The following is a 27,155-nucleotide window of genomic DNA, read 5'->3' as shown; positions in this document are numbered from 1 at the left end:
GTGCTTTTTTTTTTCTTCTTCTTGGTTTATAAAAGATTAACATTTAACATGGTGCAAGTCTTAAAATAATTGGATTCCCCCCCACAAAAAAAGTATTTTCTTTTTTTTTTCTTTTTTTTTTTTTTTTTTTTTAAACACAAGCATTAAATTTATCATAATGAACCATCATCTTTATTATTGAAATGTTTTGATCTTAGGTTTACACTCAAAGGCAAATGAACTAAGGTGAAAGTTAATTTATTTGCTTGAATTAGTTTAGAAAAGTCTTTGACTTGCAGTCTCAGATTAATTTGGTTTGCAAATCTGTGGATTTCTAACTTCGTTTTCATGAAACAATATGTAGGCATGAGCACTGAATTTAACTAGTTGCAAAGCTGATGACCGACTAAAATAAATTATCTTTGATTTTTTTTTCCCCCCCCCTCTTTTTCTGAATTGCTGCCTTTGTGATTTTTAAATTGCCTTTTACTATAATGCAATGTTGATTTAAAGTCGATTCTTTTTTTTTTTCTTTTTTTAATTTATTTATTTATTTATTTATTTATTTTGCACCATTGGGCTTCCATAATAAATTCACTTGTAGTTTTCACTTTTGCTTTGGAGATATTGTGGACCAATTAACTCATTCACTACCAGCCATTTTTCCAGAAGCAATCCCCTTTGCTCCCGGCTGTTTTACTAGATTTTGACTGATGTTTGCAAGTCCCTTAGAGTATTGTTCTTTTGCTATAAAACATGGAAAAGAAAGATTAATCTCTTCTTTCATCAGGAAAAAAAAAAAGTATATTTCTATGTGTTTCCGTTTTGCAGCAATTAGCATTAGAATATAGCTAGGTTTCATCATCATTCACAAATCTGATGAGAATTGTGGGGACAAAAAAGCTTGTTTTCAACATGGCCCTGGTTTATCCATTATACTCTGCTTCTGCCTCCTGGCCGTTTGTGTAATTACTACATTTTGTTTACCGTTCTCTGCAGTTGAGAGGCTGCATCAAAGCCTTCTGTATACTCTAGCATTAAAAAAAAAAAAAACACAAACTTTGGTACACTTAATACATTTAAAATAGAACGTATTTATGTTTTTGGGAGCAAATGAGTTAAGAGCAAAAAAGAAAGATGCTTGCAATGCGTGAGTGACTATAAACCAAGGTCATTTTGATTTGAAAATTGAGTTCATAAAACATTTGACTATATAGCAAACATTATATTTAAAAACAATATAGAAGTATCATATATTTACCTACACTGTTTTAAGCGGCCTTTGCATCCTTTTTTTTTTTTTTTTCTGTCTGTGACCTGTATCAAGAACAGTTTGCACATTGTTCTATTAGTTCATTTTATTGCAAAGACATTTCTGTCCGACATACCTTTTTCCTCCCAGGCTCTGACTCCTCTGTGTGAGGATGACAACCAGTCAATGGAGATCATCCACAGGCTCCAGAAGAATCTGGACATCCTCATCCAGTCCATGAGCCGAGTGTCAAGTCGCTCTGAGATGCTTGGAGCCATCCATCAGGTGTGTGTATTGAGAGAGAGCGGCACATGTACTTGTTTTGCTTTGTTTTGTTTTCTTCCTGATACTCGTTGCGGCCTTGTCAGGAGAGTCGCATTGGGAAGGCGGTGGAGGTGATGATTCAGCATGTGGAGAACCTGCGGCGCGTGTACACCAAAGAGCACGCCGAGCTGCTGGAGCTGCGTGAGGCGCTCATGCAGAACGAGAGGTCGTTCGGGTCACACTCCGACAGAGGTAGACCCCCGTGAACATGCGCTGAAAATGAAACCGGAGCAGTCTGCTAACACCAGTCTGCGTTTTGTTTTTTCTAGATGACTTCCGTGGCAAGAAGCCATCGACGTCGCAATATTACAAGGTCCGAGCTCGCATCCTTCTCTCGCACCTGTTTGTCTACGTTGTTTATAAAGTTGCGATTTCATTTCCCCCCCCCCCCCCATGTAATCATTCAGTCATCGGCCCGGCGAGTTAGCATAGCAGCAATACCGCGCTCTGGTGGAGGCAACATGCACTATGACATGGTGAGGACACTATTGATGCTTTGCTCGTCATCACATCCATCTCACATTTCTGTTTATCCTCACCCTTGTCAAATGAAAGCATGACTGTGCACTACTCACAAAAACTAAGGAATAGACAACACATACACGATTGAACAATTTACTCATTTAAAGGTAAAAACGTTTTGAAATGCTTTGTCTTTCATCCCCAAAAACGTGTATACACGTTTGTTTGTTTGCAAGAGTATACATAAGGCTTTGATGCAGCTTCTGACATGAAGAGGTGGCTTAAAACAATGATAGTTATTTAAAAATATATATATATATTGAAGTTGAGTTGAGTTTTAGGTTGAGTCGTATTCTCTGCTTCCAGCAGGTGGCAGCAGAGTCTAAGATATCAGACAGTGCACAAGCTCTTTTTGTCAGTGTTTTCACCAGGAATGTGACTGTTGACGGAACTTTATTGACTTTATTTACGGAACTATATTGTAATGCTAATTGCTGCACAACGGAAACCGATACAAATATACTTTAATTTTTCTTTTGGTATGTTCCATGTTTTGATAGCAATAGAACACAATATTGTGTGGGCCTTGCAAAATCAGTCACAATCCAGTCAAACAGCCGGGAACGAAGGGGGTTGCTTCAGTGAAAATGGCAGCGAGTGAATGAGTTAATCAAATTCAAATTGAATTTGTAAAGTAAAAAGTCATTTTCAAATCATCTATTTTGAAAGAAAAGGGAGAAAAAAAACATTTGGTTGAGGAATGAATAAGCAGTTAAGAAAATGGTTGGATGACCGGTTGGCATTGTTGTTGTAATCTGATTTATTCCACACTTGTTTGGAAGGATTTTGCAAGACAGTGTTTACTAAGTTGGCAAATACAAATTGAAGTAGAGAATTCAACTTTTATTGTAGAGTAAGCCTTTCCCATAAGAAGCTGATATTGTCTGTAATAACAGATGAAGTCATTCCTCGTTTGTTAAGAGATGACTTTGAAAAAATTTGCACACGCATTATATAGTGGGAAAATCGCAAATAGATATTAAATTGTTTGGCCCTTCACACATTTACAAAAACTGAACAGATAGACATGAATATCCCTGGATTTTTGTGAGTAGTTCAATTTCTGTTGTAAGGTGTTTTGCTACTATACACATTTTGAACGTGACCATCCTCAACACAGATGAAACAAGATGGTGCGGAAAGTGAAGCCGAAAGACTCACCAGGCGATCCCCATGGTAAGTGTCCAAATGTGGTTGTGTGCTCCCGGGGATATTATTAACTCTTTTACTGCCACACGTTATCCAAAAAACAACCCCACAGTGCCGGCCGATTTTGAGCATTTTAACTCATTTTTCAAGTCAAGTCAAGTCATCTTTATTTATATAGCGTTTTCAAACAGACTTGGCTACCACAAAGCTCTTTACAGAAACGCAAAAAAACATAAAACATTAACAGTGAGTGACATTGAGCAAAAATTGAAAAGGAGAAAACAAGCTCTTTGTGAAGATGCATTTTACAGTGACTGTGACACCATTTTTTTGTTTAGTGACGCTGTGAATTAGGTTTAATGTGACAAAGGCTTTGATCATTCACGTCATCCTTGAAAGCATTGTATTTCATCAGATTCCGTCATGTTTAATTGGAATTCCATACACCGGCAGCCCATTGAAAAAAGATACAATGCTGCCATCTGCTGGCCATAGTTAGTGGCTGTTCTTGATTCCACAGCCCTTTGAGCAGGCAGCGCTGCACTTAGATGTTGCTCTGCCCACTGATTTAAAAAAACAAAACAAAAAACAAAAAAAAACGTAGTTGACGTCATTTAACGTTTATGACGGCATACATCGTGATTTTACTAATTATTGAACTTTTTGGACGGTGAAAGAGTTAATACCACTTAAATGTTTTATGTAAAGCCATGAAAAAGACTACATATGACTTGTCTGGCACACTAAAACCACAGCGGTTCGCTAAACACTGTTTATGCCCCTCCATGTTGATAATGGTGGTTTTCAGGAATGTGGCGGGAAAGAACATGGCGCGCCCCCCGCTTAAACGCTTTGTTAGCTCTGCCGCCTGGGTTGACACTGAAGAGTCCTCGGTCACGATGAAGGGGTAAGGAAGGTCTCACTGTTGGTGGAGATGTATGAAGATGGCTGCTGGATGTGTTCTGGCGGAGGGGGGTGGTCAATAATTCAACATGAGCTTGTATTGATAACTGACAGTGATATCGCCATCTTTCATTGCCTCCAGCTGCCCAGTGAAGTGTCCACAAGTCCTCTCTGTTTGCATGTTTGGTCTTTGTATACTATCACATGTAAATGTCTGCATGTGTCCTGATTGGCATTACATATTGCAATAGTTTTAATGGGTTTTTACAGTATACTTACTGTAGTGGCGTTTCCAATACGGCTGTCCATCGGTGTGCGAAACTCGTGGTCCAATGACTGACCCACCCGCGGCGTGCCCACAGGACGGCGCGTAATAACTCCGACCCCCAGTCGGTCGGCGAGCCGGAGGAACCCACGCCGGAGAGGAGGAGGTCCAGTCTCAGTGAGCTGGGCAGCAAACTCACATCCCTCATTCTGCCCCTCAAGACGTTAGTCCGCCTCTGCACGCAACTCTGCGTCTTTACGCCGCACGCTTTTCTGCAATGGAAGACTTCACTTCATCATTTCAGTTATTTTTAGAGTCATTCAAGTTCACTCATTGGTCGAAAGTAAAGTCTTCCATGCTGTTTTGGCCTTTCTTGACTTGATTGTCATTTCTGCTCCTCTTTTCCTTTTAAGCTGACTTGAGGTCAGCATTGAGGGGACTTTGTGGCGTCTCCGTTTCATGCATGGATCTCTAATTCCATCTCACTGCAAAAAACGAAATCTTAACTAAGATATCATTTCTTAAAGGTGGATTGTGCCGTTTAAAAAGGTAATATTGAAGCTTTTTCTACATCATACGTGCTCCACCAATGCCCAGATGAGTACAAAGAGCCCTGACTGTTTTTAATCTGACTGCATCTATTAGCTTTTATCTTCCCTTTATAGTAGATTATGCGGACCCTGTTCATTCCACAGTTTCTTTGGGGAGGGACGGGGTGGAATTTTTCTTACCTCATTTGAAGTCATGTCTTCATTTGTCAATGGTGGCTGTCACTTTAATGTATTCACATGCGCACAATGAACAAGCCTAACACAGATGCTGCAGTTACACGTTGGGCCAGAGGTGGCAGTTGTGAGTAAAAAAGTGACAAACTGCACAATGGGCCTTCAAATGTAACCAAAATTTGCTTATTTTACTTTGACAAGTTATTTATACTTAAAATTGTCAGACAAGATCATTGTGCTTATTTTTAGATACTTTTTCTTATCTGATCAAGTAGTCTTAGCCTTGAGTGTTAACAGCCAATTTTAGGTACCGTGAGGCTTAAAACAAGCATTTTCCACATTTTAAGATAACTAACCAACATCAAAGACCCTGAACTAAGATGAATTTTCTTATTTTAAGATGTTGCATAATCTACAAATAAGATGAATGGAAAAATTATAAGTAAACAATCAGACAAAAGTGCGAGTTTGGTTTCGTTATATTTACTAAGCTCATTTTTCATCTTTCCAATATTCCGACATCCAAGTTCAGTGGTTTAGTGGTAGAGTGCCTCCCCTTACACTTGGAGGTTGTGGGTTCATTCCCAACTCAACTTTATTTATAAAGCAACCAAAGAATAAAAATGTAACCTGTTACTTCCCTGCTTGACACTCAGGCAAAGTTATCCAAGAGTTGTAGAGTCAAAAAAAAAAAAGGTTCTATTTGTTGCAGCTTGGAAAAAGTAAATTTTTTTATTTATTTATTTTTAATATAAAAATACTATTTTCAAGACCGCTGTGGTTGATATGGGAATAGTAATATTTCCTTTTTCTAAATCTTAGTTAAATTTAAGTACATTTTTCTTGTTCTGTTGGCATATAATTTTGCTTATTTGAAGTAATAATTTCTTATTTTACTATTTTTTTTTCTTAATTTTTTTACTGTCCTTTTTGCAGTGTTCTGTCATCAAAGATCCTTCTAACATTTTCAAAAGCTGATCTTGTCTTCTCTTCCTCCTTTCACGTCATTCAGAAGTCAGGATGAGCTCTTTGTAATGCTGTAAGTGGCGAAAGAAGTGGTCTGAAAAGCATGTCAATTCATCTGTGCCACTGTGCAAACCTGACTCCTAATCAAGTGTTTTTGAAGCATCACTCCTACCGTGGGCCAAACCCAAGCAGCATTTTCTCCCGCGCATGGCATGCTGTTAAACACTCGATTACACTGCTGACAGCGATTGAATTTTGATGATTTCATGCTTTTACGTTTTTTGTCGTCAAGCTTTCTCCACTGCATCGTATGAGCATGCTATCAATGTCATTTCTCATCCACTCATTTGAACATTCCTCATTTCTTCCCATCCTCCAGTCCAAGCTCCTCATCCAGCCTGGCGTCTTCTGACCAAGGACTGCCCCAGTCCCTGTCCCAGAGCTTGACATCCACCCGAGCAACGGCGGCCGCAGTGGCCCGAGGCAGCAGAGGGCTCTGGCTTTGGTTGGCCATGCTGCTCATCCTCGCGGGTAACAACTCAAATCGTTTTCACACTTAACCCAAGCGGACCATTTGGGTCCAATTCCACCTGTTTTGACAGCAATAAAAAAAAATTTAAAAACACTAAATTCCATTCATTCACCTGAAATTGGATGACCAAAAATACACAAAAATGAAAATATTTAAAAATGTGAAATGAGACTTGTTCTCGGTCAAATGTGACACATCTAAAAACCAGTGGAATGGTAATCTTGAAACGGTATATGCCACATATTTGTGGATTTTTAGGGGACTGTAGTAACAGTGTTAAAGCAGGAGCTTCAAACTGTCCATGTTTGCCTCACATGCAGTTTCAGAAACATGCACGTTGCTTTTGGGGGGCTCGTGGCATAAACTCAACATTGAAGAGCGAGGTTTGAACGGAAATGTGATGCAAAAGTGTTTTGTTTTGTTTTTTCTCTCTGAAATGATACTCATCCTTTTTTTAATGTTGCACGAGCTATTAAAATTTATAAATGAAAAATTAGTAATTCATAATCTGGTAAGTAGACTACGGATTCTCAGCGTGGTATGCAAATAATTTACTGATCAAGTATAGTACAGTTGAGTTTTGATTGAGCTTAAGTTCAATACATTTTCATTTCCACAGTGTTCCAAATTATAAATTTTTTTCCCCTAATAAGTTTGGTCTTTAATTTAAATTTTTATTTTTACAATCTTTTTCTCATTTTATTCAATGTTTAGCCCCATAAGATAATTAGCACAATATTGTTGGGAGGTTGGCAAATAAAAAAGGTCACAATATTGTAAAAAAAAAAAAAAACTCCATACTAAAAAAACAAAAAAAGAAACACACACACACTATTGCAGCAATGAAAAAAATATAAAAATATGGAATTTATTATAATTTATAATATAAAAAGATAATATATATATATCCATCCATTTTCTTGACCGCTTATTCCTCACAAGGGTCGCGGGGGCTGCTGGCGCCTATCTCAGCTGGCTCTGGGCAGTAGGCGGGGGACACCCTGGACTGGTTGCCAACCAATCGCAGGGCACACAGAGACGAACAACCATCCACACTCACATGCACACCTAGGGATAATTCGGAGCGCCCAATTAACCTGCCATGCATGTCTTTGGAATGTGGGAGGAGACCAGAGTTTTTTATATATATATATATATATATATATATATATATATATATATATATATATATATATATATATATATATATCCTTCGATGTCGGCTCTTCCTATCATTGTGAAGCAGAATTCACCAAGCGTTGGATTGTTCACCCACTAATAGGGAACGTGAGCTGGGATTAGACCGTCGTGAGACAGGTTAGTTTTACCCTACTGATGTGAATATATATAATATATATATATTCACAAGCACATTACGAAGAGAAGATAACGAGGAAGGGCCAAAACATGCCTTGTGAAAATTAAACTGCCCCAAAAAACTAGGCAAGGCAAGTTTATTTGTATAGCACATTTCATATACAAGGCAACTCAATGTGTTTTACACAAGGAAAGATAACACATAAGCATCAACAAACAGTAGTTAACATTCAGAGGAAGAACAGTAAATAAAAGTAGGTTGCAAAATTTACTAAAAAGAGCGTACAATAACAATATTAAAACATTATTCAACAAACTTTCAAACATTTAACATAAGGAAGTTTAAAAAAACAACAACAAAAACCACTTAATTAAAGTTGTTTAAAAGTCCTTAATCAAAGGTATGAGGAAAAAAAAAAAGTTTTTAACGTGGATTTAAAAGCATTTACACTCGGGGCTGACTTCACTTCTGTTGGTAGCCTATTCCATCTGTGTGCAGCATAATAGCTAAATGCAGCTTCACCATGTTTGCTTCGAACTCTGGGTTCCACTAGTTGGCCCAAGTCTGTAGATCTCAGAGCCCTGCTGGGTTTGTACTAAATTAGCATTTCTTGGATATATTCAGGACCCAAACCCTTTAGTGATTTATAGACGAGTAGCAGAACTTTAAAATCTATTCTACAGCTGACTGGGAGCCAGTGTAAATCCTTAAGTACTGGAGTAATATGTTCTGATCTCTTTGTTTTGGTCAGAACTCGAGCTGCAGTGTTCTGAATGAGCTGCAATTGTCTCATGTTCTTTTGAGAGAGTCCAGTCAGAAGACTAGCTAAACTGCACAAATGGAAATCAACCCAATTTTTTTTTTTATCTATTTTTTTTAACAGGTGTGCTGCTTTTAATATCGTGACATGATGGTGACGATATAATGTGGCAGTTTTAATAACGCAATATCACGATATTGCCATTATCGTTACATCCCTAGTACATACTGCACATATGAGGTTAATCATTGAATCCAAAACGTTGGGTCAAATCAGTAAACCCAATTTTGGAGGGGGTCAAATTGAACCTAGTGGTGGTTAGTGACCCCCGTAATTGAGTTCAAAAGAAGTCATTTTTGGCCGAGATGTTTTTGGAGTATGTGTATATTGAAATATTTAACTCATTCACTCCCAGCCATTTTCACTGAAGCAATCCCTTTAGCTCCCGTCTGTTTTACTGAATTTTGACTGATTTTGCAAGCTCCACAGAATATTCTGTTCTATTGCTATAAAAGCATGGAACCTACCAAAAGAAACAGTCTCTTCTTTCATCAGGAAAAAAAAAATGTATTCATATCTGTTTCCGTTCTGCAGCAATTAGCATTAGAATATAGTTCATCATTATTCACAAACCTGTTGAAAACACTGAGTAAAAGAGCTTGTAGCAACATGGTCCTGGCTGATCTCTTATACTCTGCTGCCACCTGCTGGCTGTTTTTTGTAATAACTATCATTGCTTTAAGCAACCTCTTTAGGTCAGAAGCTGCATCAAAGCCTTCTATGCGCTTGCATGAAAAAAAAAAAAAAAACTGTCCTTCCCTCCCAATAGCATAGTTATAAAGTATTTAAAAACGTACTTACACGTTTTGGGGTTTGAATGAGTTAATGTGTTGATGCTGTCTCCTCATTAGGTCTCCTGGCTCTGTTGGCCAGCCTGGTGATGCAGCCCGCAGTTGACGCAGCCCCCGTTGGCACCGGGGACTCGTGGATGACCGTCCAACAGCTGCTCTGGCCTTACACGCGCCTGCTGCACAATGGACGGCCCCCTGTTTAGTGCCCCCAAACCGCCCCTTAGGTAGACGTCGGCCTTTGTCCCCATCCACCTGTGCACTTTTGGAAAGGGTGGTGAAGAACACGTGGCGCGCTGCAAAATAAAATAAAAAAATTCAGATGGTACCTGGTGATTCCTCAGCCAGGCTTGTGGGAGACGGTTCATCGTAACTTAAGATTTTTACCCATCACGTTTGCATGTGTTCAAAAGAGGGTGTGGCTGCTCAACATGGTTGCTTTCAGTCAGTATTTGCCTGCTAGCTGCTGCCTGGATCCTTAAACTTCCATGTTTTTCTGATCATGTTGTTAGCGCACGTTCTCCGAACCGTACCACAGTGCATTGTACACACATGGACAGCTTTTTAAAACCACTTCTCTTCTTGTCTTTGGCATACATTTTATATCTTTTTAAAGCTGATAAACACTGGGAATAAAATATTGTACATGTTTTTAAAACTATATTGATGACTACTTTTAGAGAGTGCTATGTGAATTTATTTAACTGTGACAGTCATGTTTGTATTTTTTCCCCCGTTTGCTGTGATTTTCACCATTTTTCAACTTTTGTATGTTCCAAAGATGCTTGAAACTTTGTCTAAATAAATTAGCCGAACCTACAAAAAGAATGTAACGTGTTTTTTTTTGTTTGTTTGTTTTTTGTATTTATTTATTCCGCACAGGATTAGCAATACATGAGCGGCCTCGTGGCACAGAACAGGCTCTGAACCGTGTCCACAAAGAGGAAGTTGGCCTCTCGGGTTTGACTGATCCCTTCTGGGCTCATGTTGTCCTGCAACATGTGGATGAAGGTGGAGTGAAACTCGCTGTCGGGATGGTGGTCGTCGCAGAAAACCTCGCTCGTTTCCGTCATTTCCAGCTTCTGGAATCTCTGAGCCCCCACCAGGTAGAGATTCCACAAGTCTTCGGGTGGCGCTTTGGGGCCCTGGTGCTCACACATCTGACACAGCAAAAATGTGTTGGACACATGATTTCCTTCCTTCTCTAAATGTGTACCGGGTAATATGAGGACCCACCTTTACGATAATATGTTCTGGACCACTTTGAGCATTCCATTTGCTCCAGGAGAAGGTGCAGACGGACGCGAAAAGGGCCATCTGTTCATAGGCAACGTGTTCCCTAAGTGGGTCCTTTACACATGCACACAAAAGACAAAAAGTCCGCCAAAGTAAAAAAGCACAAAGTGAACATTTCATAAAATATGAATCCTATAGTGCTGTGCAAAAGTCATTTCACTTCATTTTTAAAATGGACTGACTGACCAGGTCGGTCATAGATGACATTTAAAAAAATAATTTAAATGTTTGGTAAAATAAGTCAAATAGTTTATTTTATATGAAAATTTCTCATTTTTCTACTTGGTTTACGATTTATCAGTCATTTAAACGTTTTAAAGTCACAGTTTACTATTTTTTTTACAATTCTATTCAGCTCAATTTGCAAGTAAAATTTCCAATTGTACTAATACCGTATAGTTTACAAATACAAAATGTAAATATACATGTAATGTTAGTGATTTATGTAATTACAATTTTTGGAATGTAAAATGATTTATGATCTTTTTTTTTTTTTTTTACATGACTTTATACATCAACTTTTAAAGGGATACTTTTAGTTCATTGAGCCACTTTCAGCAGTAAAAAGTTAATATTTTGTCTATAATTACTGTAACTTCATTATTTGTCATGTATGATTAATACCTTTTAAAAAGTAATTTTTCTACTTGCTGTCGACTGATGACATCACCTGTGCTGAGGAAGTAGGTAATGACCAATCATGGCTGGGTTTACTGACCAAACCCAGAAAACAGGTGAGCCATGATTGGCCGTTACCTACTTCCTCAGCACAAGTAATGTCATCATCAGTCGACAGCAAGTAGAAAACATTACTTTTTAATAAAGGTATTCATTGTACATGAAAAATAATGAAGTTGTCAAATTCATTCTGGACATAATATGAACTTCTCACTGCTGCAAATTGTTCAATGAGTCAAGTATCCCATTAAGGTATTTTAATAAAAATCATTCACCCTTTTAATGTTAAAGGCCCAGTCTGCCGGTTTGCACTTTTTAAATACAGGATGTACACACTTTAACTTTATCTCAGTCTACACATCTGTGTTTTTCACTCACTCATTCACACACGTAAGCTTCTGTGAGTGAGTGAGTGAGTGAGTGAGTGAGTGAGTGAGTGAGTGAAAAAAAAAATCCGTGCGTGCTTTCAAATTGCCGCGGGAGTGACGTCACGCAGCCGACACGTTCGCCCGGCCCCGTTTGCGACATGCCACCCCCCGCTCTGTGATTGGCTGGAGGGGTGTAAACACTGTCTTTCCACAGAAACGTCCCACTGTTTACAAAATGTACACAAAATGGCAAAATACAGGCTGGGGGAGTGGGGGTTTAGGACAAAATCACCCCCACATGTTAAGAAAAGCCCAGATCTGTAAATTGAGAAGTAGTTTCTTTGTTTAAATCCTGTATTTAAAAAGTGCATTTTCCTGAGTGAAACCGGCAGACTGTGCCTTTAATTATAATTAAACTGAGTTAATGAAATGTGTGAAATTGTTTAAACCTTTATTATCAAATTGTTTACATCAAGCTGAATGAAAAACAAAATGTTCAAGAATTAACTGTTATTTTATTGAATAAATCAAAAATGTTAAATGTATTAGTTTATTTGACCAATTTTCAATAAATCGTTGATTTATTGAATAGAATGGTAAATGTATAACGTCTAATTTTTCTCACTATTTTTAAAAAATAGAAGGAAATATGGTAAATGTATAACATCTAATTTTTCTTACTATTTTTAAAAAATTTATAAGGAAATAATGGAAAAGGAATTTAAAGGGATACTTGACTCATTGAACAATTTTCAGCATTGAAAAGTTAACATTTTGTCCAGAATGAATTTGATAACTTCATTATTTTTCATGTACAATTAATACCATCCATCCATCCATCCATTTTCTTGGCCGCTTATTCCTCACAAGGGTCGCGGGGGGTGCTGGCGCCTATCTCAGCTGGCTCTGGGCAGTCGGCGCGGGACACCCTGAACTGGTTGCCAGCCAATCGCAGGGCACACAGAGACGAACAACCATCCACACTCACAAGCACACCTAGGGACAATTCGGAGCACCCAATGGGGTATATGCCACGGAAGAGGCGGGACTGTTTTTTGCACAACAGTTTATTTCCAGTTCGGTTTGCGACATGTGGGCTGCGTCAAAAATACTTGCGCTTCCGACTTTGTGCCCCTGGGTTGCGCGTTCTCAACCCGGACCGGAAATAAACTGATGTGCAAAATCACATTCCGTGGCAGATACCCCATTAACCTGCCACGCATGTCTTTGGAATGTGGGAGGAGACCGGAGTACCTGGAGAAGACCCACGCAGGCACGGGGAGAACATGCAAACTCTACCCAGGAAGGCTGGAGCCTGGACTCGAACTTGAGTCCTCAGAACTGGGAGGCGGACGTGCTAACCACTCACTGCCGCCAATTAATACCTATAAAAAGTAATTTTTCCTCTTGCTGTCGACTTATGATGACATCACCTGTGCTGAGGACGTAGGTAACGGCCAATCATGGCTCACCTGTTTTCCGGGTTTGGTCAGTAAACTAAGCCATGATTGGTCGTTGCCTACTTCCTCAGCACGGTGATGTCATCAGTCGGCAGCAAGTAGAAAAATGACTTTCTAAAGATACTAACTGTACATGGAGAATAATGAAGTTACCACATTAATTATAGACAAATTATGAACTTTTTACTGCTGAAAATGGCTTGATGAGTCAAGTATCCCTTTAAGAAATATTACGTGCAATGGCGACCTTGCAGCAGGAAGTGACAAACTTGTCGGTGTGCTCGTTGACGAAGACGTTGATCCCCGCCTTGAGCATGGCCTGCTGCAGGTCGGGCGCGCTCATCCACTTGTCAAAAAGGTACGTGAGGCCCATCTCTTGGTCTGCCTGCAGCATGCACTGATTCACCTGGAATATCCGCACCAAATAAGTCCCAAACTATCCTATCTGTCCCCCTCCTACCCTCTGATTTCTCTGATGCCCACCTGGATTGTGATGCGGAGGTCAACGAGCGCCCCGCGGATGCTGAAGAGCGCCGAGTCTTTGCCCAGAGGTCGCAGCTCCCAGCTCCGGAAGGGGAAGTTGGCGTAGGTGTACTGCATCAACACGAAGGGGTAGAAAGTGTCCATCTTGAAGGACACCTTTGCCACCCCGCCCGCCTCCTCCTCCTCCTCTGCCTCCTCTCCCCCTCCCCCTCCCCCTTCCCCCTCCCCCTCCCCCTCCTCCCCGCGCGCATGGTCTCGGTAAGAGAAGTCGCTGATGCCGTCCGTCCTCCAATACTTGCCTATATGTGACCAAAAGATCAGAGAAGAATTACTAAATTAAAGTAAACTTTTAACATTTCAGTACTGTTTGGTTGGATTTAATGTTAATTTCATCAACAAAAATTAAACCCAAAAAATTTTTTTTTTCCACCGGACTAAAACTCGACTCGACTCGACTAAAACGCTCATTAATAAACAATAACTGGGACTGAATCAGTATGCATTTTCATCGACTAATGAAGATGACGAAAATGCACTTCACTTAATAAAAAACTGGACTAAAATCTATGGACATTTTAGTTCATGAACAAAAACGAGACGAAAATCATTTGATTTTGTAAAATCTTGTCTTTGCTAATTTGTCAGAGTGATGCTGTCATGTGACACACAGTGGCACACCTCCTTTCAAATCTGCAACTAGCGACGGTAACATGCACAAAAACATGGGACAGACAGGAGGTGGATTCACGGTGAAAAGGGGGGGGGGGGGGGAATTATAGTGATAATATAACGATAACGGCAATATCGTGATATTGCGATATTAAAACTGCCACAATATATGGTCATCGTCATGTCACGATATTAAAAGCAGCACATCTGTTAAAAAAAAGTCGGGTTGATTTCCATTGGTGCAGTTCTAGCACCCTCTGGTGGCTAGTTCTTTAGTGCAGTTTAATTTAAACAAGGCACGTTTTGGCCCTTCTGTTTAAAATCCACACTAATGGTCAGATGAAAGGTAATGTAATTTGCTTGTGAACGGTCTGTGTAGGAACTTGATGAGTGCTTGCATTAGAAAGTGCCTCAAGGGCTGCACAATATATAAAAAAAAATATCAATATCGTGATATTGGCCCATGTCATATGCATATCGCAAATACATGCAATAAGTTTTATATCAATTTTATGGTTTTATCTGAATTTGTCCAGTCAGACGCTAACTAAAATGTGCACTGCCATCCAATAGTTCACAACTATTGAGTGGTCATTACAATTAATTACGATTATAATAAGATTATAAAAAAAAAAAAAAAAAAAAATGAAAAAAAACAACAACAATTAATTAAGATTATATTGAGTTTGCTTATTTTGCTGCATGAAAAAATGTGATTCTTTCATTAAATAAAAATGTAATTTCTTCAGGTCCACCTTAAATATCGCAATAATATTGACATCGCTATATTCAGCAACTATATCACATATCGCATGATTTTCCAATGTCGTACAGCCCTATTATATATTATATCATATTGTTTTAATATAATTTTATATTTTTCATTGCTGTATTGTACAAAAGCACAATATTGTGTTTTTTTTTTAGTATGCGCTCATTTTTATTGTGTATTGTGACATTTTTTTTTGTATTGCCAACCGCCCCAGAATATCGTGATAATTATCGTATTGTGACCTTCATATCGTGATATCATCATATTGTGATGGTAGGATATTGTTACATCCCTAGTTATAATGTAACCATTAATCCAACGGCTGTAACGCTCCAACAATAAAGTTAATCAGACTGCTAACTAATGCTGACTAACTTGCTAGCTCATATCATGGAGCCATAGTAGCCACTTGTTGCTATACTGTAAATTGTGTGTCAATTTGTTTTTCATCAAAAAGATTCAAGAAAATTGTATGTGAATAGTTTTTGATCCAAAATGTTCAACATATCTGCTAACAAAAAATATATATAAAAAGGTAAAAAGGTTGTTCTGACTAAAACTAGACTAAAATGTTGATCATTTTTGTTGACCAAAACTAGACGAAATGTTTTCTTGGATGAAAATAAAGACTAAAATGCTCGATTAAAAATGGACTAAAGACTAAAAATGGACTAAAAAAAAACCAGGTTTACCATGTTAAAAAAAACATGATTGAAACTGTGAAAAAATGAGACTAAACACAATCCATGTATTTGCCATTGTTTGTGGTACTTCACTGTAATTATTAACACAAAATCTTAGTAAGTGCTTCGGATCTACTTGGTGTGGTCCAGCCCCAGAATTAAGGTGGCTGTTGCCCCCTCAGGCCACCCTCGACAACTGCCACTGCTGGAACTTCAAATTAAGTACAACTGAACTGCACTTGAGCACTTGATTCTTTTGCGTACCACTAGTAGTCTCAAACTTTGCAAATCACTGAAACGGGACATGTGATTTTGCCAAAATGAGACATTCCCTACCTTCTGCATCCCAGCGACCCACTCGAGGGGTTTCTAAGAATATCACCGTGTCAGGCAGTTTCACAGACAAGCCCACAAGCAGGGATACGGCTTCTTCATCTTCCGCTTGATTCGAATTCTCAGGAATATATTGGAAAACTTTCAATCCCGCCTCCGGCATCTATACAAAAACACTATAAATAATCATCTATGGAAAACGATCGTCTTGAAATGTCAACTGTTTGCAAGTAGCGCGTTTTTTTTTTTTTTTTTGTCCACCTTTCGTATTTCCCAGCCTTTGACATGGTGAGACTGCGGCGGAAGGTGGAACAATTCGTAGTAGAAGACTCCGCCCAGAGGGGTGTACTTCCTCAGGTCCACCACCTCCACGCCTTCGCCATAAACGACGTCGTCCTCCGGGGGAGGCTCCACGTCGTCTGGACGGAAGGTGAGAGGATACTGCATTGCCGTGATGTCAACATTACATTTGCTGTGCGTTCAATCAAAAACAGAAAATGTAAACGCATTTAAATGCTACTAGAGCGGCCGAAAAGTACACAACAGTGATAGATTTTTATCTTCACATGAACACTGAGTAGGCCTCACTGTTTGTTTGTTTTTTTTACCCTGACATGTAACCAAAATGATACATATATGATCCCTTTGCCAGTTTGGACCAATTAGGTTCCTTTTCTAAAAAATAAACTGGACTTGGGCTTCTAATGTGAACCCTGCAAGGTACATCATAAAACGTCATTACTTTGAAGACCAAAAATGGGCACCTGCAGTTTCCTAACAGAGTCCATTGGGATCTGAAGTGAATCAGGCTTACCTGCGAGGACCTCCACCTGCGTTATGATCTGGTTATCTCCATCCCCTGCATGGGTACTGGCTCTTGACAGTTGACTTTCTGTACCCTCCATGAAAAAAAAAAAAAAAAAAAAAAACTTCACTGATTTTGACCAATTGTTAAAACTAGTGGTGTCAGGCGATTATTATTGTTTTATCGTAGTTAATCGCATGACTTCAATAGTTAACGCTCAGTTAATTGTAACATTTTATATATGTTCTAAATGGACAATAAAAGGCACAATAAAATATTTTTTTCCAAAATGTTCGTAGTCTTGTTAACAGAAAATATTGGGAAAAAAATGTTAAACTAATAGAAATATGGCTGCATATTTTAGTCCGTGATAATGTCATAATTAATACAATTGAGTTAAAATTAAAAAGATGTACTGTAAAAAAAATTAAAAAACTAGTGTGATATTGATCTGTGTTGAGGGCATTTTTCTGCTACTAGACGGCATTATTGCATTTGTAAGACGCTGGTGACAGCTCAGTGCATATTTCTTTTCATATTAAGAGCTAGCTAGTCTTTAACATACAACATACAACTTGACCCCAGTCTCCACAAATCTATGAATTATTATTCACTCATTCAAACCCAAAAACGTGTCAACATGTTTTTTAATACTTTGTCCTTTACTCCCAAAAACATATTTAGACTTTTTTGGGGGGGTTTTTTTATGCAAGAGCATACAGAAGACTTCATATATTAAGTACTTGAAAAACAGCCCAGTGCTGTTTACAAATAAAAATGTAAGATTTTTTATTATTATTTTTTTAAGTTGTTGCTATTTTATGATCACTTTGAGGTTTTGTTTTGTTTTTGTTTGTTTTTTAAATCACATTTGCATTATTTACTTGCAATGAAGGTAGTTTTGTTTGGACCGTTTTTTTTTTTGTTTTTTTTTACAGTGTACGTGGTGGTGCGCATCTCTTCAGACTCTCGGCTCAGTGGCAACTCCTCTGCCGCAATTTGCTCCGGCTCCTCGGCGGGCTCCTCCTGCTGCTTCTGCTCCTCCTGCGTCTCCTCCTGCGTCTCCTCCTGCGCCACCTCCTGCGCTTCCTTCACCTCATCTTCCTGCTCCGTTACTTCCGACGGTGGGACCTCCCCGAATACGCTGAGCAACCTTGGTACCACATGGTGGCGAATAAATCCACAAATGCAGGTAGTCATGCGGGGGGGACTGACAGACCTGGGAGGGGCGGTGGTTGTTTTCATGTGGGTCATCCTGGACAGTGTGGACAAGTGGTCGTAGCTGGTGTGAAGGACCCGCACGGCGATGTTGCTCGTGGCGAGCTGCTTGGTCAGCTCGAAGCCCATGCCCGCCTCCTTGAAGGTCAAACATTTAAACCTGAGATGTCAACAAAAATTAGATGAATACTTCCCAAATAGATAGCCCACCTCAATGACCTTTTCACTCAGTACCTTGACTTCCTCATGAGGTTGGCCCACAAACACAGCGTGATGTTGTCACCTTTAACCACGGCCTGCATGTTGCCTGTTTCTGTGTCAATGTTGTTGCTGGCCCCCTACGCATACATACACTCGTCGCACTTCATTAGGTACACTTCCACAACACAACACAAGCATAATGTGCGATTTGGGAGCACAGGGATCCCCCCCCCCCCCCCCTTTGTACCACTGCAGCACACTTTAATTTATGTACCTTTATGATTAATCTTGCCATCCATCCATCTATCCATCCATCATCCATTTATCATCCATCCATGCATCCATTTATCCATCCATCCATCCATCTATCCTTCCATCCATCCATCAAGCCGTCATTCATCCATCCATCCATCCACCTGTCATTCATTCAAAGGAAAAATGAACAAATAAGCCAAACCAAACCAATCATCTATCCATCCATCCATCCATCCATCCATCCATCCATCCATCCATCCATCCATCCTCCATCTATCATTCATTCATCCATCCATCCATCCATCCATCCATCCATCCGTCATCCATCCATTCATTCATCACCCATCCATCCATCCATCCATCCATCCATCCATCCATCCATCCATCCTCCATCTATCATTCATTCATCCATCATCCATCCGTCATCCATCCATTCATTCATCATCCATCCATCCATCCATCCATCCGTCATCAATCCATTCACTCATCCATCCATCCATCCATCCATCCATCATTCATCCATCCATCAACCATCTATCATCCATCTATCATTCATTCATCCATCCATCCATATACCATCCATCCATCCATCTGTCATCCATCCATTCATTCATCATCCATCCATCATCCATCTATCATCAATCTATCATTCATTCATCCATCCATCCATATACCATCCATCCATCCATCTGTCATCCATCCATTCATTCATCATCCATCCATCATCCATCTATCATCCATCTATCATTCATTCATCCATCCATCCATCTATCATCCATCCAAACAAAGAAACAGACATCCATGCATACATTACAGTACCCACAGTTGATATAAAAAGTCTACACACCCCTGTTCAGAAGCCGGCTTTTCCTACATTATGGTTTAATTTTGAAAGGTTTTGTTCTCACACTCACTAGTTTGAACTGCTCATATATACACATAGCTATGCTTCAGGGACACTCAGAGGAACGAACTGATAGATCTTTACAAGTGTATTTGTTTTTTCATTTTTTTTTATCCATCCATCCTTCATTGCCTTCAGTGACAGTCTGAAATCATAGCTTTGCTCACAAAAGTGGGAAATTTTTCTCACTGCCCTGAATTGTTTTATCTGTTCATCTGATATTAAGTGGCTCATATTTTGACAGCCAAGTAGCTAAACCACAATATCAGAAACACCTCTTAATATGATATCAAGCATGTCTACAAAACTGAGCACAAAACGAAACATATTGTCAAATAAATACTGTACATTTTAAAAATTGACTTTTCACTTTGTATAGGCCGGAATTGTGAGAATAAGGCATAACGTGGGTGGCCACCTTGAGGATCTCCATACTGGTGTTGAGAATCTTGGCATAGACAGTATCCTGCAGATGCAAGAGCACTTCCTGGTATTTGGGGATGTAATTTGCGTCGGTCACCTCCCTGAGAAGCATCTCCAGCTCTTCGATCAGCTGCCAGGGATCACAATCACCACTCGAAATAAAGAGTGGACATGTTGCAAGCAGTGAAAAGTAAAAAGAGCTGCAGACCTGTAAAGCGATGTTACACTGCTTGAACACGACCTCTGCGCCACATTCTGGGTCATCTCTCCACAAGCTGATGAATGTGTTGATATCCTGCTGCACTTCCGGGTCCGGAATGTCACTGCATTGCATGTATTTCTTCCACTGAATGAACACAAATGACTCCAATATGTGAGCTTATCAAACTTTGAATGTTGGAATCAGACAGTGGGGACTTACTCAAATAAAATTAAAGAACTAATTCGTGTTGGAAAATGTTCTGAAATCTCATGTTTTATGTTAAAATTAGGGCTGTCAAAGTTAAAGCGTTAATAGATTAATTAATCACGGAAAATTGTCGCATTAATCACGTATTAACGCAGATTAATCGCACAATTTTTTTCGAGTGCACTTGAACCTTGAATGTAACCGCGGATGGTTACATTGAAGGTTGCGCAGGTCAGTGATGAGGTCAATGCACGACATTTCCTACGCCTGTTGTTCCAAGATGAGCGGGGTGACTCCAGTTGGTGTGCTCGGTGGTAAATTTCGCTTTAAAAAAAACCTCCGGCGGGACTTTAGATAAAACAAAAGTAATTTACATTGAATTAATTAATAATTGCTGAATTGAACCCAGTTGATATGATGCTGTTACCAAGTTTTCATCAGTATTTAGCATGTTCTTTGCAATATAATTGATGAATTGCACCCAATTGATATGATGCTATGTTTTGAGCAATACATGCATGTATGCAATTGCGTACATGCATTTAATCAGTCTTTGCAAATGACATTCAGATAATAAAATGCATTAATGTAAAAATATTACGGTATTTTGTATTTTATATTACGCAAGTAATTTAGCTGATTAATTGTGATTAATCAAAATTAAAAAGTGTGATTAATCAGATAAAAAAATTTAATCGTTTGCCAGCACTAGTTAAAATAGAGCTGTCAAACGATGAAAACTTTTAATCAGATTAATCACACCACTTAATCACTTAATTAAAAAGGCTTCTTATCAACATTATTTGCTCGCCATAATTTAAAGAGCACCTGTTGTAAATGAATTATGAGAAATGCCCACTGGGTGGCAGTTGTGTACCGTCAGCCTCGGGTGAGGGGGTAATTAAGGTTAAAAGGTTTCACCTGGTCAGAGGACAGTCTGCTTCACTCTCATTGTTTGGCACGGTAAACATGCTGCTCCGTGTGTTGCTGTTGTTCGGGTTTAAGTTTGGTTTGATAGTTTCCATGAGTATTTTATTATTACTACTGTTATTATCTGTTCACGCACTGTTTATTTCTGTAGGATGTGGATTCACCTGAAGTGATTGTTTCAACCGTTTTAGCACCCTTGGTTTGTGGAACGAGGTGCGTTATTTTGTCTTCAATTATTTGTTAAAGGATTGTGATGTCTGTTTTAATATTAGATTAAATGTATATTTTATATTTTGCAAAGTGTTTATATTTTGTATTATTAAAGTTTGTGTACTAATTACGTAGCTTTGTAGCTTTTTGTTGAAAATTTGATATTGACCCTTTGCTTTCTTTCTGTATTTCTGTTTCATAGTTTTCACGGTGTCTGAAAATAAAACACCCGTATGAAACTCCACCATGTGTTCTCATTGAGGCCAAGGGGAGCTACAGCCTACACCTGTTGTGTTAATTTTCTCAACATTTAATGTTATGGGGACGTCTTCAACATTTTTTGATCCACTGCACACTCATCCTCTTTTTCTACTCTGTTCATTACTTGAATAATTTAAAATGCGGAGAAAAATTACCCAAATAGTTTGACATGAACAAATATTCTGAATGTCATACTCAAACATTTATTAAATCCCTTACTTTAATGTATGTAGTTGTGTTTATTGCTCAAACACAACCTGTGCTACCTTTAACGTAACCATCCGCTGTCAGCTGTTGAAATTAATAGTGTGATTAATCTGTGTTAATACATGATTTAATGCAATATTTTTTGTTGTGATTAACGCTTTTACTTTGACGGCACTCGTACTGTACCTTGGACATTTGTGCAGCATCATTTTTATACTTCATCACAGCCAAATAATTCTTTTCTAGAAGGGAGCGTAGTTCTCCAATCTCACCTTCCCTACGTTCACTGTCCTTTAAGCAAAAAACAACACAGTAAGTTATTTAGTAACACATACATTGCAATGTCAGTAGGGTACCTTCGCCTCAAGCATATCAAAGATTTCCTGCCTTCTTTGCCTTTCCAACCTTTCCTGTTCTTCTCTCTCCGCTCGAATCCGGGCCTCCTCTGTACACCAAAACAACCTATTACACATTGATACTTTCATCTCTTTATTAATAAGTTTGGAGTATTTGACAACCTTCTTCTCGCAACCTTCGCTGCTCTTCCTCAAGCTTTAGCTTTGCTTTTTGAGCTTTGGTCAGCTTGGGGCCCTTTTTACCCTGGGATAGAGCAAAAACTATGCATGATACACGCATACTGCTAAGGTGGCTCTGCATTTGGGTGTAGTGACAGAAGAGGCATTCATGCACAGTTTAAAGTCTAAAGTAAAGGCAAACTAATGACACTGAATGGATTACCTTTTTCTTGGGAGGCTTCCATTCAATCACAGGATATATAGCACAAGGATTTTTAAAGAAGGAGAATCACAAACCATGCAAATCCAGGATGAAAAAAAAAGAAATGTTAGAACTTGCAATACAGAGGTGGATGCATTGTTCGGAGTATTAAACCTCACCATGACGACGCAGTGGGGCCTGTATTTAAGGAAATAGTTGTAGACAATAAACTTTTAACTGCCCAACTGGAAACAAAGCTCAGAGTGAAGTCATTCAGTCTATTCCACAAAAATCCGCAAAAATAAAAAAAACAGGTTTTCTTCCTCTTAATCGCTCGTTACCGATTTCGACACTTCCGGGCGCTGTCAGATCTCCATGACGACCGACACGCAACACTATTTTTAGCCGTGCGTTAATGTCATCGGTATGTCGTCACGGAAATTGCGCAACGGGACTTTTAATTAAGTTCATAATTCTTTTTTTTTTTAATGTGTAGGTTTAAAATATACATTACGTGAAGCATTGCATTTCATAAATAAATCTCATCAAATATTACATTTAACCAAATTATTTCGTTCGACCACGTTTAGTCTGAAAACGCAATTAAATTGTAACGTTTATGATTATTATTATATCCTTTTACTGTACTTTTAGGAGGAAACTTGTACTTTGCGTAACTCGCGTACTTTGTCCTACTCCCTTTGAGCTTGTAAACTGAGTTGAACTATGACAGCTATTCACGATCCTTTCCTATGGGCTGATATTTGTGTGTCACCAAAAACTGAATCTGAATTATTTAGATTTTAATTTGAATCTGAATTATTTAGATTTGAATTTGAATCGCTAAACTTGAATAACTGTATTGAAAAATTGTATCTGAATTACATAAATTGAATTTGTGCTGTTGAATAACTGGATTTAAAAACTTAATTTGAATTACCTACATTGAATTTGTGTTTTTTAGTTTGAATCACTGAAATGAAAAACTGAATCTGTATTGTCAAATTTGAATGTGGGGGAAAAAAAAGTTTTGCTGAATTCAGTTCGCTTGACAAACATCCGGGTACTTTAGGAAGAGCACTCGAATACAGATACACAAATCTCCTCTTTGGCCAATCGCCAAAGCGCCTTTGTTTTTCCGTGACGTCACTTCCGCAAAGATCTTCTCTCGGGAGATTTTCCGTCTTACTTTTTCTTTCTTTCTTTTTTTAAACTAAGCTTAAACGTAACTATAACACTAAACATAACCATTATCTTCACTCAAACTAACGTTAAGTAGTATTATTTGTATTTTTGATTATATTTTACTGTTTTCGTTTTTTTTTATTCCGCTGTTTTTTTTTTCACTTATTTTTTTTAATGTCATTTCAAACAGATGACAGACATGGCGCACATTTGGTCCTTCTTAAGCGGTTCTTGCCTCATTTTGTACATAACAAAAACACTATTACATCATTTTACAAGCTGTTGAGAACGGTGCAGGTAGTTTTATGGTTTATGGCAGTGTGTGTCTGATGTGGTGAATATACAAAAACAAACCTTAAAGCCAATGTTGTCAACGTCTATTTTTTAACAACCAAACCAACCTCATATGACTAATACCTGAAACACTAACAAATACAGTTTAAGACAGAACAAGTCAATCCCCCCACCTACAAACACGGTAAGATGTACTGGATCTTAGTTTGGCATCTTTGGATTTTGCATAATTTTTTACATTAAACCATAGGATATTACTAAATACTAGTAACATACCTAGTAGCCATCAGAGTGATTTATAATTAAAGAGGGAGGTGTGGTGTTGTAGCTCCCTTCCTGAATTTAATCCAGCAGTACTATTTGATAATTCTAATCTAGATGATCAACTTCCCAAGGGATCTCCACATATCCCTGCAACACATGCATACATTCTTTCTATTGAATGTCAGATTTCAGTTATGGGCAGCGTTAATCTTTGATAATGAGGAGTGTGTTGCGACAGCGGCGGTTTCTAGTCGGCGTCGTCGCCATAGATGTCCTTCTTGGTGCGCTCCATCTCAGCAAAGTCAAAGTCCGAGCCCGTCATCCTCCGGTAGATGTCCTTGATGTCGTCGCAGGTGGTCTCAAAGTGGGTGGTGGCATCGTACGAACGGGTGATGAAGATCTGGCTTTCGTTGCCCAAGTCAGTCGGAGTATACTGGTCACTGATGCTGACAAACTTCTGCTCGATGGGCGCCAGTATGTCCAAGGCGGGCTTGATCTCTTTCTCAGGGTCGTTTGTTTCCACTGTGGTGCTGGCGATGGCAATGTACTTTCCCTGCGCCGCCACGTTGTGAGCAAAGGAGATCATACAAACGTAGATGTCGTGCTTCCTGTTGACCTGATTCTGGGGGATGATGATCTGGCAAGAGTTGATGTTAGACGTGTTGCCGATGGGGTGGTTCAAGATGCAGATGGCCCTGATCACCTGGCCCACCTTCTTGGTACGACTCATAAGGTAGGTGGGGTCACAAATCAGCTGCTTGCATCTGGCGATCTCCCCCTCCGACTTGACCCCAACCACCTTCCCGTTTTCCATCACTATCTCTTCAATGGGCTTGTTTAACATATATGTCCCACCATAGATCGCACTCAGCCTGGCAAAGCCTTGTGGGAGTTCTCCCAAGCCGTACAGGGGGTAGAGGTACGGGCTCTTGCCATATCTGGCGAGGGACTCGCTGTAAAGCTTTATCCTATTTATTGTTTCAAGGCAGGGCTCATTCAGGTAATCATCTGTGCGGTAGAGAGCGAGGGAGTGGCCAGTGAAGTCGATGACGTCCTTGCCCAAGTTAAACTTGTCGAAAACAGCCTTCATGGTTGTCTTGTGGGGGTCGATGCCCTCCATGGTTTGAGGGTCGTTTTCGTCAAAGTTGGCAATGTAGACCAGCAATTTCTGGAAGCGTCGTTTCTCAAATAGCCCCATAAGACTTGACTTGAGAGCCTCAGACTCCGTGGAAGGGACTTTGTAGATGTTGCCTCCCTTGTACACAAAGCTCCCCTCAATCACTTTGAAATCCAAGTAGCGGGTCACCTGGGTGATCAGCAGCATGCGGACCAGTTGACCATTAGCCATAAGAAATTTAGGGATCATGTCCACGTTCCAATCCCGACCTCTTCCCATGGACTCAGGAGGTTTGCCAGGAAAGTTGAAGCGTGCATAGAGATCGTCCAAAGGCGTGATGGAGGCACTCTCGGCTCCATAGTAAGCGTTGCGGTCCATGTGCAGCACCTTCTTCCCCTTCACCGACATGATTCCAGATAAGATGCATTCCTTCAGTCCGGTGCCGAGGACGATAACGTCGTATTCGTCATTCATTTCGAATAAATTCTGCTGGCGGAGATCCTTGGCAGAGAAAGAAGAAAAATGGAGATCCTGGCAAGCGGCTGGGCTCTATTTTGCTGTTTTAACTATGACGAGCGGCTGTCGGCGTTTTCGGCACCACCCCCACGTGACCCCCATTTGAACACCAAAGTTGTAGCGCAGCGCCACCGCATGGCGAATGTAGCGTAATTGCAGTACATCGTGTCTTCACGGTGGTTTGTATTCACGACGAGGTGGTTGGAATATATGATTTATGCCGGGACACGTGATGGAATTATTGGAATATATGAATTCACAAAAGCGTTAGCCTCCGTGAATTTTGAAGTCAGTTAGAATATGCATATATATTGACGTGGTGCTGTACTAGACACGTCAGTAAATTAAGTGAACACAGAGAGCCTGTCTGATGTTCACTTAACACTAGGGCTGCATATAAGGGAAGGGAAATTGACGGTTTTTTTTTTTTAATATATATATATATGTATGGGCGTCTGCGATTGGCTGGCAACCAGTCCAGGGTGTCCCCCGCCTACTGCCCAGAGCCAGCTGAGATAGGCGCCAGCACCCCCCGCGACCCTTGTGAGGAATAAGCGGTCAAGAAAATGGATGGATGGATGGATGGATGGATGGATGGGCGTTTTATGCCACTGAAGACTCAGGCTACTGCAGCATTAATCCAAGAATCATGCACGATTGAGAAGTAGGCTATCTAGAAGCATACTGTACATGTTTTAGCCTATGTGTGAACCAACTTTAATAAATTGAACGGAAATTTGAAATTGTTTTCCTCTCTTCTTCATCACTCAATGTTCAGTCAACAGGTATAACAGTTATAATATTACAGCAATGTACATGACTGTCAAATTAAGTGAACATCAGACAGGCTGTCTGTGTTCACTTAATTAGCTGACGTGTCTAGTACAGCACCACGTCAATATTCTCACTGACTTCAAAATTCACGAAGGCTAACGCTTTTGTGAATTAATATAT

General features: G+C 39.5%; 2 protein-coding genes and 1 pseudogene across 17 annotated transcripts in view; 1 reads left to right on the top strand and 2 right to left on the bottom strand.

Annotated features, from left to right (window-relative positions):
* The window catches only part of lrmp (lymphoid-restricted membrane protein), a 34,830-nt gene extending 24,459 nt beyond the window's left edge, over positions 1–10,371 (top strand). For 6 of the 15 annotated variants that reach the window (XM_077501529.1, XM_077501525.1, XM_077501523.1 and 3 more), the window contains exons 31-40: positions 1,382–1,516; positions 1,600–1,747; positions 1,825–1,868; positions 1,963–2,031; positions 3,198–3,253; positions 4,035–4,133; positions 4,492–4,617; positions 6,132–6,158; positions 6,465–6,616; positions 9,607–10,371. In XM_077501529.1, coding sequence (XP_077357655.1) covers positions 1,382–1,516; positions 1,600–1,747; positions 1,825–1,868; positions 1,963–2,031; positions 3,198–3,253; positions 4,035–4,133; positions 4,492–4,617; positions 6,132–6,158; positions 6,465–6,616; positions 9,607–9,749 — 999 coding nt within the window. In that variant the 3' untranslated portion in view covers positions 9,750–10,371. The remainder of the gene's footprint in view (positions 1–1,381; positions 1,517–1,599; positions 1,748–1,824; positions 1,869–1,962; positions 2,032–3,197; positions 3,254–4,034; positions 4,134–4,491; positions 4,618–6,131; positions 6,159–6,464; positions 6,617–9,606) is intronic. The other 9 variants (XM_077501527.1, XM_077501531.1, XM_077501532.1 and 6 more) reach the window with 9 other exon arrangements.
* dnai7 (dynein axonemal intermediate chain 7) lies at positions 5,896–23,186 on the bottom strand. Of its 2 annotated transcripts, XR_013279303.1 has the most exons (18): positions 23,005–23,186; positions 22,847–22,861; positions 22,627–22,708; positions 22,465–22,553; positions 22,295–22,399; positions 20,300–20,437; positions 20,087–20,221; positions 18,543–18,646; positions 18,310–18,468; positions 18,027–18,243; positions 17,100–17,184; positions 16,547–16,704; positions 16,289–16,448; positions 13,829–14,127; positions 13,593–13,751; positions 10,780–10,893; positions 9,557–10,703; positions 5,896–6,675 (listed from the first exon to the last, which is right to left on the bottom strand). XR_013279303.1 is itself a non-coding variant. In XM_077501539.1 (17 exons), the coding sequence occupies exons 1-17, from the start codon at positions 23,005–23,007 to the stop codon at positions 10,428–10,430; spliced, it is 2,298 nt and encodes a 765-aa protein (XP_077357665.1). In that variant the 5' UTR covers positions 23,008–23,186; the 3' UTR covers positions 8,050–10,427. The 2 variants fall into 2 exon arrangements, 1 of the variants encoding a protein (XP_077357665.1); XM_077501539.1 differs by lacking the exon at positions 5,896–6,675 and having other exon boundaries at positions 8,050–10,703.
* A 954-nt stretch (positions 23,187–24,140) lies between these two features.
* Positions 24,141–26,374, bottom strand: LOC144004344 (rab GDP dissociation inhibitor beta pseudogene; annotated as a pseudogene).
* Between the last annotated feature and the right edge of the window lie 781 nt (positions 26,375–27,155).

The sequence above is a fragment of the Festucalex cinctus genome, chromosome 16 (assembly GCF_051991245.1).
Source record: "Festucalex cinctus isolate MCC-2025b chromosome 16, RoL_Fcin_1.0, whole genome shotgun sequence".
Lineage (NCBI taxonomy): Eukaryota > Metazoa > Chordata > Actinopteri > Syngnathiformes > Syngnathidae > Festucalex > Festucalex cinctus.
This window is presented reverse-complemented; position numbering and strand designations above follow the sequence as displayed.

Coding starts and splice junctions, on each gene's coding strand:
- dnai7 (XM_077501539.1), bottom strand. Junction 18,469..18,542: donor AACCTCATGAGGAAGTCAAG/GTACTGAGTGAA, acceptor TTGACATCTCAG/GTTTAAATGTTTGACCTTCA. Junction 10,704..10,779: donor CAGAACATATTATCGTAAAG/GTGGGTCCTCAT, acceptor TTGCTGTGTCAG/ATGTGTGAGCACCAGGGCCC.